General features: G+C 35.8%; 1 protein-coding gene across 1 annotated transcript; it reads right to left on the minus strand.

Moving 5' to 3' along the window:
* Nucleotides 1-1518: 1518 nt before the first annotated feature.
* On the minus strand, nucleotides 1519-11222 carry LOC131852275 (uncharacterized). Its single transcript, XM_059202934.1, has 9 exons — nucleotides 11137-11222; nucleotides 10113-10274; nucleotides 9058-9227; nucleotides 8105-8234; nucleotides 7518-7659; nucleotides 5583-5674; nucleotides 4725-4866; nucleotides 3186-3382; nucleotides 1519-1802 (listed from the first exon to the last, which is right to left on the minus strand). The coding sequence occupies exons 1-9, from the start codon at nucleotides 11216-11218 to the stop codon at nucleotides 1669-1671; spliced, it is 1251 nt and encodes a 416-aa protein (XP_059058917.1). The 5' UTR covers nucleotides 11219-11222; the 3' UTR covers nucleotides 1519-1668.
* Nucleotides 11223-11424: the final 202 nt, after the last annotated feature.

Here is an 11424-nt window from a genome sequence, read left to right on the forward strand (position 1 = left end):
AAAAAATTACATTTCATTTTATAACTTCATACCAAAAAAAAAAAAAAGAAAATTTATACAAAAAAAAAAAAACAAAAACATTTTGAAAAAATAAAATAACAAGTATCTATACTTATTTCGTAAGAACAGATACTGAAACCAAAAACAATAAAAACTGCACAGAACATACAGTATCCACTATACAGTTAGAAATTAAAAACAAAACAAAATTAAAAAAAAATTGCAAACGAAGCAATTAAAAAAAATGTTACCTCTGGCTAAAGCACCCTAATGATTCTCTATACTTAAACATAATCTGAGATTCAATTACGTTTAAACAAGTTGAGTAAACTAGTTGAGTTTATTTTAACCTCTATAGAGGTATCAAAGAGTTAAAACTTAACTTAACATATTATATTAATCTTCCAGCTTAAACGTAACTAAAATTTAACTTATCTCTTACACTTAATATAGCACGATTCTAATGCTAATTCCTCAGTGCTTCTCGCGATAAGTTGCAAATGAAATAAATCATAAATATGACAAAACTGTACCAGAATTACTTAAATAATTGACTTTGTATTAAGTCATGTATGACATTGTCACATGTGTCACATATTAGCAACAGCATATGACATTGTCGCATGTGTCACATATTAGCAACAGCATATGACATTGCCACATGTGTCACATATTAGCAATTTCATTTTATGACAAAACTGCACCAGTTCGATTAATAAAACTGACTTTGTACAAAGTCATCTGCGTGGGCACATATGACATTGTCACATTTGTCACATATTAGTAACAGCTTGATTTTATGACAAAACTGCACCAGTTCAATAAAAAAAGTGACTTTGTACAAAGTCATCTGCGTGGGCACATATGACATTGTCACATTTGTCACATATTAGTAACAGCTTGATTTTATGACAAAACTGCACCAGTTCAATAAAAAAAGTGACTTTGTACAAAGTCATCTGCGTGGGCACATATGACATTGTCACATTTGTCACATATTAGTAACAGCTTGATTTTATGACAAAACTGCACCAGTTCAATAAAAAAACTGACTTTGTACAAAGTCATCTGCGTGGGCACATATGACATTGTCACATTTGTCACATATTAGTAACAGCTTGATTTTATGACAAAACTGCACCAGTTCAATAAAAAAAGTGACTTTGTACAAAGTCATCTGCGTGGGCACATATGACATTGTCACATTTGTCACATATTAGTAACAGCTTGATTTTATGACAAAACTGCACCAGTTCAATAAAAAAAGTGACTTTGTACAAAGTCATCTGCGTGGGCACATATGACATTGTCACATATTGGCAACAGCTAGCTTTATAAGCTGGTTGTACAACAGTGACATTACCTGATAGAGGCATGACAGCTTAGTACTTTGGAATGGCAACGCATGAGTGGTATCACGGGTTACATGATAACGTGATGTCCGTGATGCTGTTCATGTATATAGGCGACGGTTACCACTTACCATCAGATGGGTTGTCATTCCATTTACAGTTTGCAACCTCTCTATACACTCACTTTATTTTATTTTTTAATTTAAGTTACGTTGCCATTTCAGTCAAATAAAAAGCTGTCAAGGTTGGCAACACTAATAAGCAATGCTATTTGCAACCTCTCTATGCACTCAAAAGTTTAATTTTAAATTAAAACTTAAACGTTCACAGATTTTCTCAAGTAGCAATTATTTAGTACGTTGTAACTGAATCTATAGCCATATTCGTTTATATCGTCTGTGACCAGGTTGTCGCTGTGGAAGTGTACGTAGAGCGGGCCGGGTGGTGTTGCTATAAAAGAAAAACATACTATAAATAGTAGAACTTATATATATTTATACAGAGGTGGAAAGGCAAAGGTAAAATATTGTACAACCTAATTTTAAATATATTCTTTGGAAATTATGAGTTATTACATCTATATAGAAGATAAAGAGCAACACGTAAGTTTATTGCCCGTTCTTCTTGTGATAAGAAAACTTTCTGAAAGTGCGGTAGATTAAGAAAATAACTATGACTATTCAAAAGTTTATTTGAACAAAGAAGATAATAAGTATTAAACAAAAACTGTCATTGGATACTTTTCATACAGCGCCATCTAGTCCCACGGTAAGCAGAACTTGTGTTATGGGTACTAGACAACTGATTTAAATACTTAGATACATTTTTTTGTAAGTACATATATAATGCCCAGACCGAAACAAACAATCATACTCATGAATACAAATGTTTATACTGTGCGAGAAATCGAACCCGCGACCATCAAAAGTAAATGACAAACGTGCATGGCAATAGTTGTTCATGCACGAGATTTTCATTTAATGTTAGACATAGACACCTATATAAATATATATTGTAAATAAACTGGCTTTAATAAAAAGAAATTCAGTTGAGTTTCTTGCCAGTTCTTCACAATCGAATCTGTATACTGAACTGGACATGAGGGAAAAATTATTAATACAAAAACTTGATGTTCATAAGCGGCTAAAATGTCCTACATGATTTTAGAATAGAATAGAATAGAAAATCATTTATTCAAATAAACTTACTATGATCACTTTTGAATAGTCATTACATTTTTTAATCTACCGCTCGTTCGGTAAGCTGTCTCATCACAAGAAGAACGAACAAGAAACTTGCGTGTTGCTCTTTTAAATAATTTTATTATTACTTTACATTTTTAAGCTTAAGTGTGTGAATAGAAACCAGCAATTAGCACTAATTCAATTAAATACTCAAATAGAAAAAATATTGAATATATAACCAACTGGTTAAACAATTAATAAGAGGAAATCAGTCATAGTGATTAGAGCAGACCAGTTCCTACAAGCAGCACCCGTTCACGAGTATGACGGATGAGCCAGCCATCACTGCGCTCGACCATATTTTAGGGAGCCCAATGACCCGGCCCACCACGCCACCACAAGTCTGGACATTTTAGTGAGCATGACTACTCAAAACACTAGACCACGTCAAAGCTACTTACAATTGCCATCTGATAGTTATAGTATTCACATTTTACATAAGAATGCATGCGGCAATCAATACAAAAACCGCTACGCTTTCATATTTCTAAAATCAATCAATTAAATCAAGAAAGCAATGAGAAAATTAAATTTAGATTTGAAAACTGTGTTAAACCACTTATTTTTCTGGCCATCGGCCTTAACTTACAAGCTATGATCTGGTTAGAAGCGCTGCTCCCACAGAACTTCGACCCTCGCAGACCATCAGCGGTCTCCGATTCAGGGATGAACAGGTAGTCCTCTGATTGCGGAGTACCCTGCGTGACGGGGTTGATCTGACAGTCCGTGTCCAGGTAGAGGTTGTCTTCTGTTCTGTACGCCATCTCGAAACTGGCCGCTGTTAATCTGAAATTTAGATAGATAGATAGATAGAATAACATTAAAAAAAATCATAATATCTTCATTAATGTAGGTCTATTACAGACTCTTATGATATGTCAAATCTACCGTCAGTTCGGAATGATTTTGAGATGAGAACTGACAAGAAACTCAGCTCGTATTCTTCTCAAATAAATGTTGTACATGTTTACAATAATACAGATTCACTTTTAAATTCAAATTTGGGAGAATAGAGTGATTTATATCTCTATTATATCGTCTATTTATATGCATTATACAATTATAGAATATAGTTACAATTAATGAGTAAACTAAACGTTTTAAACGCGAAAGTATGTGAATATAGATGGATGTTACTCTTTCACGCAAAAATGATGTCCCTCCAATCGATCCCCCGTCCCATTTAAACGAAACGGGGATCGAAATTACGACGGCCTGAGCCGAAGTTCGAACCCCTAGCGGTGCCCTCAGACTAAAGTAGTATCCGTCAGGCGGGAGTTGGCCTTCAGCCGCTCCATAAGTCCTTCCTTTGGTTTGGAGTATAAAATCGGTTTGGAGTGCCATCTGCACTCCCCCCACCCATCGCCACTATCATTCAATGCAGCTGTAAAGGCTAGATACAGCCAACAGCATTAGAATATTTCTAAAAAATGCACCTTTAAATAAAAAGTATTATCAAAATCAATGTTACTATAAAAAAGGACAGAGTTCACAGACAGAACAGTTCTTTTATAAAGAACTTAAAAAACCTACAGTTGAATCGAGAACCACCTTTTCAGAAGTCGGTAGAAAATTAACGAATTTACTTGACTCCAACATGAAAAAAACTACAGTTGAATCGAGATCCTACTTTATAAAAGTCGATTGAAAATTAACGAACTTACTTGACTCCAACATAAAAAAAACTACAGTTGAATCAAGAACCTACTTTATAAAAGTTGGTAGAAAATTGACGAAATCACTTGACCCCAATATAAAAAAAACTAGAGCTGAATCAAGAACCTACTTTATAGAAGTCGATTGAAAATTAACGAACTTACTTGACTCCAACATGAAAAAAACTACAGTTGAATTGAGATCCTACTTTATAAAAGTCGATTGAAAATTAACGAACTTACTTGACTCCAACATGAAAAAACTACAGTTGAATCAAGAACCTACTTTCTAAAAGTTGGTAGAAAATTGACGAAATCTCTTGACTCCAATATACAAAAAACTAGAGCTGAATCGAGATCCTACTTTATAGAAGTCGGTAGAAAATTAACTAACTCACTTGACTCTAACATAAAAACACTAGAGCTGAATCGAGAACCTCCTGTTTAGAAGTCTATAAAACCAATGAACTTACTTGACTCCGCAAACATCAGGCGTCTTCTTGAAGCAGGCAGCGTAAGCCAAGTTGGCGATGTAAGGGCCACTACCTCTGTTGTAATTGAAGGATTCAAATGCTCCTGAACGATCAGGGTAGTACTGCAAGCAGCCAGGGGGAGCTGGAAGGTATAACATACAATAGTAATCTTAAACATAGACAGACTAGTACCAAGCTAGGCGGGGCTTATGATACTAGGCTTAGGGTACTAGACAAGTGACAGATAATACATTTTTTTGTAATTATATAAATAATATAATAATAATCTGTTAGATTCTGCCCGCATTGTACGCCGGTTTCTCTCCCTGGGGCCCTGAACCCCGGCCGACTGTGCTTCTGCCGGGGGTATGTTGCCATCTCCTCTCCTTAAGAGGGGAGATGAGAATATTTGGGAAAAAAAAAAAATAATAATCTCAAGACAATTTACACAGCGTCATCTAGTCCTAAGTTAAACTAGTTAAAGCTTGTGTAACTGATACAAATACATAGATTTTCAAATTTTTTTTTGTTAATATGCTATTGTTTTCCACGGGGTACATCCTGGAAACTATCAAGATAAATTCCTGTTGAATTTGTCACGATGGGCTAACTAACCTGAACTCATGTTCATCATCCTCTACTGGTGTCCCGCCAGCGTATACCGTTAGCGCAGGCAGGTGGACCATTTCATTATCATCATTAAAAAAAACACATGCTTCGATACACCTGTAAATTTACTAGCATCTCTCACCGTTAAAAGAGGAGTTTATAATTCAAAATATTAGACGAGTAAGTAGTTTCTTTGGTCTTCCAGTCACTTAAAAAAAAAATAATAAAGCAGAGAAAAGTAAAACCAACCGATTAAGTATTCATCTCTGTCAGCAGACGAGGAGAGAGGAGTCGCAGGTAGAGAAGATGTAATAGCCTCAAATAGACCATCTCGATATTTTCTGAAATAAAAAAATAAAATTCAAGTTAGGTAAATACAGTATGCTTTCTCAAGATTTCATCCCCACAGGCTGGAACATAAGTGGTCTCGGAGAGTACGGTTTCAGAGGATCTTCCTCCCGCGTACACTTAGATTGTGGAATAAACTACCTGCCGAGGTTTTCTTGATAGACTCTAGGATGGGGATTCCAAGAAGGGTTTTTATAAGGTTCAGCAGCTCGCACGACACCCCTAGTGTTTATGGCATCCATAGGCTACGGTAACCATTTACGATGATGGGCCGTATGCTTGTTTGTCACCATGGTAGCATAAAAAAAGTAAGTAAGTCATGTGGTCTGATGGTAGCCGCATGACACGACCGTACCACCATAGACGATTCTCCAAAATCTCCAAAATGGGCGTTATCTTAAAACTGCCTCGAACGTTTTTGTTGTGGTCCAGCATTGTTACGCCACCAGCCATTCTTAGTAGTGTAATTATTAAGTCATCTATATATATATATATACATATGTATATAAGTCAAAGGTGACTGACTGACACAGTGGTTTGACTGGACGGATCGGGCTGAAATTTGGCATACAGGTACACGTTATGACGTAGGCATACGCTAAGAAAGGTTTTTGATTAATTCTACCCCCAAGGGGATAAAATAAGGGATGAAAGTTTGTATGAAACTTTGTCAATTTTAAACCGATCGGGCTGAGACTTTGCATGCATAAAGCTACTATGACGTAGCATCCCCTAATAAAGGATTTTGGTAAATTCCATCTCTAAGGGGATAAATGCTAAAAAGCTAGTTAACAATAAATTAGGTGTATAAAAAAAACGCTTGGAGCCAATGTAAATTATTTCTCAAAAAATTTAAAAGTTTCATAAGCAGTTTGATTATAATGCACGTATAAATCTTTCATTTTTTTCGTGTCTCCATAAAGTTCTTACGCGCGCGTTATTACAAATTCGTCTCTATAAAAACGTTCAGCTTCGGCCAAAAGCTTCATTGCCAAAGCCGAGGGTTCCTCTGGACATTGATTACCATAGACACTCACTGACATAGAACGCTCGCCGGCAGCCGTGCAAACTCGACGGGAGTTGGGCACTTTCCACCTTGTAACTGGGTAATGCGGGAGATGACACGTCTTGCGCTGAGCGAAGCCAATTCTCATTTATGATTAGCTGTGCCCGCGTACAAATTATAGCCTATACGTTATTCTGATCTTACTAATATTACAAATGCGAAAGTTTGTAAGTATGGATGATTGGTACTCTTTCAGGCAAAACCTACTAAACGGATTTTCATGAAACTTTACAGTAACATTTCTTGTACACCAGAATAATTCATAGGCTGTAATTTAAAACGATATATTATGTAATGTAATGATAATTATATATCGCACAATTTACTTAATATATTTTTAAATTATAGCCTACTAGCTACTCGCCCCGGCTTCGCACGGGTGTACATGTATTATACATATAAACCTTCCTCTTAAATCACTTTATCTATTAAATCTGCTTCAAAATCCATTGCGTAGTTTTAAAGATTGAAGCATACATATGGACGGACAGACAGCGACAGCGACTTTGTTTTATACTATGTAGTGATTATTATTCTGATGTATATGCTATATTATTGTAAAATTTCATTAAAATCAAGTAGTTTTTTGCATTAAAAAGTAATAAACATCCATCCAGACAGCAAATTAATTTAGTCTATGACTTTTATTTTGTTTTTGATATGCCATACAGAACTGTTACTATCAAAATTTTCTCGGCAAATTATTTTTGTCCATGACTTTCTTTTTTTTCTTATTCTATGAAAAAAAAACTTTAGAATGAAATAATTACCCTAATGTATTGAAGCATTCCAGTTGAGTGACTTTGATCTTCCATGTAGCCTGTGGGAGATTTGGCTGCGTGTTGCGATCAGCTATCTTGAAGTTTATACGAATTGAGCGACTGTTTGTTGACGCGTTCACACGTACATACACTGTTACAATCATAATTATTAAATATAAATAAATATGACATTTAAATTCACATATAGTAACTGAATATTATCAATTTATTTACATAACCTAATTGTAAAACTAAGAACCTAAAATTAAAAAGCTTAAAAAATATAATATTTTATTTATTTATTTATTTTTTGTTGATTAGATAAAAATTAAATAAAATAAACAGAAGAAACAAAATGAAATGAAAAGAGAAACAGAAAAAAAAGAAATCCTAAATAATCCTTATTCTTTTTTTTTATTTCTTTTTAAATTTAGGGACTTTTGTACCATCTAAGTACATGTCAGTCCCATTGTACCCTAAAACCAATCTCTCCATTACCTCACCAGTGAACAAATTGCCTTAGCCGCACTGTCTGAAGGATCGGCTAAAACAGTTTGTATAGCACCAACATCTAATATATTTATTGTTATTCTTACAATGTTGTCCATTGTTGTCACCACACAACGCTGGCAGGAAGTCGGAGTTGGCCTGCAAGTTGGTGACTTGGAAGATGTCGTTTCTGCACGTGTAACCAGGACGCTGGGTCACATTCTCGACGGGTTCAATCTGATGAACAATACAAATACTCGTATATTCTTACACTAGATTTTTTCTTAGCATAAGGAATAAACGAGCTTGCGGCTCACCTAGTGGTAAGTGATTACCGCCGCCCATGAGCACCCGCAACACCAGGGGAATTGTTTGTTTGTAATACTTTATTGTACAATAATATTATAAATAAAAGGACACAATTGACTTAGAAAAAAAAAAACATGCGTACAATGGCGGACTTATCCCAGAAGAGGGATTTCTTCCAGTCAACCTTTGAGTTACTGAGAGGAATTGCGCAGTGGTGGAAATAGGTACAATAAATAATACGCGTCACAATGACATATATAACCAATAATATATACAGAAAATACACAAAAATTGTATGTGGGTTTCCAGCCCTTTATATTCTTATTAGTTACACTTCATTTTTTTTATAGAACACGGGACAAACGAACTTGCGGCTCACCTGATGGTAAGTGATTACTGCCGCCCATGAGCACCCGCAACACCAGGGGAATTGAAAGTGCGTTATCGGCCTTTTAAGAAGTTATAAGCTCATTTCTTGAAAGTTTCAACATAGTATCGGTTCGGAAATACCATTGCTGGATGGTGATTGCACAATGTGGTTGTGCGTGGCAAAAAGTTTCTGGCTGGTGTAGAATGACACAATAATGATGTATCCAGGATTCTGGATGATTAAACACCTACATACCCTGGGTGTGAATATACAGCTGGTGTAGAATGACATAATAATGATGTATCCCGCATTTTCGATGATGAAACACAAACTCTGGGTATACACTGCTGGTCTAGTATGAAATAATAATGAGGTACTAACGGTGGTAGGTGGTGCCAAGTTGAAGGTCTCAAAGTCGATCCTCATCTGGCAGACGTTGTTATTGTTAATTTCCACATTGTAGGAGCACTCCAGGCCTGAAGACTCCTTGTTGAGCGGCGGGTTGATGAACACTGCTACTTTTGTGTTGGTTCTTACATCACACGCGTTCACTGTCAACAGAAATGATCATGATATCTCCACCAACATGCTGCCTACCTTCATGAAGGACGATGTCTCCATCAACATAGAGGATGTCCATCTTCATGAAGGAGGACTACTGGCCGTAGAGGGTGTTAAATTGTCTTTGTGATTACGGCGTTGACGACATCTGCCACGGTAGTGACTATACACCCTCTACGGCCAGTAGTCCTCCTTCATGAAGATGGTCATCCTCTATTTTGATGGAGACATCGTCCTATAAGGTATTTATAATATGATTAGTAGCTGAAATAATTAAATAATACATAAAAACTTTGTACCCCTTTTTACGAATGCACTCCGAACTGACGGTAGATTTGACATTACATAAGAGTCTGTATAAGATCTACATGTGTAAAGATATTTTGATTTGATTTGATGATGCTCCGTAAATTGTCCAACACCCCTTTCTACAAATATTATTATATTGATATTTGTAAAAGGGGTACAAAGTTTTGTAAAGCTAAAACTTTGCACCCCTTTTTACAAATATTTTTATTTATTTTTTAAGAAAAGTGCGCGGGTGGAGGAATTTGAAATTTAGAATAGATTTAAATAATAGTATACTTTTTTTTATTGGGTTGTTTGGGCTATTGTCAGGTGCCTGTAGCACTGCGACCTACATAGATCTATTGTGCTCGCCCTTTTTCAGAGTTCGCTACGTAGACTCGTCAGGGACAACAATTGAAGGATATTCTTAGGAACGATGGTTTTTATCTCCTCAGGATATAGTGTATACTTCCAAAGGAGATATTTCGTTTATGCATGAGTGGGCTACAACCACATAGGATGTGTAGTAGCGTTTCCTCTTCAGTTTGGCAGAATCTGCAGATTTGAAATATAAATGGTATACTTACGAGAACAGCAAGTGGCGAAGACTCCACAGAAGCCTATGGCCTTCCCGCCCTGGGTGTTGCACTGGTTCCTGGAGAGGCAGACGCCGCCGGTGCTTCTGTCGGAGCCCAGGCACGGCTCCCCGCTGCCCACTGTGAAGATGCTGCCTGGTGCTTGGCGTATTGCTGGAGAAGATTATATATATAAATAAAACGTATTTATTTGCTTGAAATATGAACGTGGAAGTGGCAATGGTAGGATGGGGAAAGCGCCCAAACTGTAAGGTTTTTTTTTATACTACGATAATGGCAATCAGGCATACGGCCTATCTGATGGTAAATGGTTACCATAGCCTATGAACGCCTGAAACATCAGGGGTATCACGTGCGCGTTGCCGACTCTATAAAGGTACATATAAATACACAAATAATACACATAATATATATAAAGCTATAAATAAATATAAATAAAATATATATTAAAAATACCGTATAACATATCTAATATAGTCTGACAATGATATAGTGGAAACAGCCGACAGACAGAATGAAATAAAGAAGGTAGGAGAATCAGAGAAAGAGAAGGTCAGAAAACTTTAATGTAGAAAAAAGGTGCAAAATAGAGAGTCATGGAGAAAATATATATATATGTATACTAGCCGTTCCTGCGGCTTCGTCCGCGTAGAATTATTATTATTTGTATAAAATAAAAGTAGCCTAAGTTACTCCTCATTACACCAGCTACTTGCCAAAAAAAGTCCCGTCAAAATCGGTCCAGCCGTCTCAGAGATTAGCCGGAACAAACAGACAGACAAACAAAAATTAAAAAAATATTTTGGTGTATGTACCGTATTTATATTCATATGCATGTAGTAAAAAACGATTATTTCAATATTACAAACAAACACGCCAATTTTATTTATATGTATAGATGTATAGATAATAGATAATGCATGTAATGTTATATTATATTCTATTTACTCTAGTACTTGATGAAGTAGATCAAGTACTGGAGTAGTTATGATATATAAGTTTATATGTTACTTACTTCTACTTAAAAAGTCTGACGCGGCGCCATAGTGCACTGTAATGACTAACAGAACTAGTCGGCATATTGAGTTCAACGCCATCTTGTGTCCAAAATCTGTAACAATTAAAAAAGCATATTACTAACACATTATGAACGGGGCAGGAATTTGTACCTGTAAAAAAATCAAAATATCTTCATTCATGTAGGTCTATTACAGACTTATGATATGTCAAATCTACCGTCTTGAATGATTTCGGGATGAGAAGAACTGACAAGAAACTCAGCTCGTATTCTTTTCAAATAAAT

The sequence above is a fragment of the Achroia grisella genome, unplaced genomic scaffold, assembly GCF_030625045.1.
Source record: "Achroia grisella isolate CSIRO2021 unplaced genomic scaffold, CSIRO_AGI_Agris_v1 utg841, whole genome shotgun sequence".
Classification (NCBI taxonomy): domain Eukaryota; kingdom Metazoa; phylum Arthropoda; class Insecta; order Lepidoptera; family Pyralidae; genus Achroia; species Achroia grisella.

What these genes read in the sequence shown, in the direction of transcription:
- LOC131852275 (XM_059202934.1), bottom strand. Translation starts at nt 11,218, where the DNA reads ATGGCGTTGAACTCAATATGCCGACTAGTTCTGTTAGTCATTACAGTG. An exon ending in TGACAACAATGGACAACATT is followed by an intron (nt 7,660 to 8,104) that starts GTAAGAATAACA and finishes TGATTGTAACAG; the next exon opens with TGTATGTACGTGTGAACGCG. An exon ending in GAATGCTTCAATACATTAGG is followed by an intron (nt 5,675 to 7,517) that starts GTAATTATTTCA and finishes TTTTTATTTCAG; the next exon opens with AAAATATCGAGATGGTCTAT.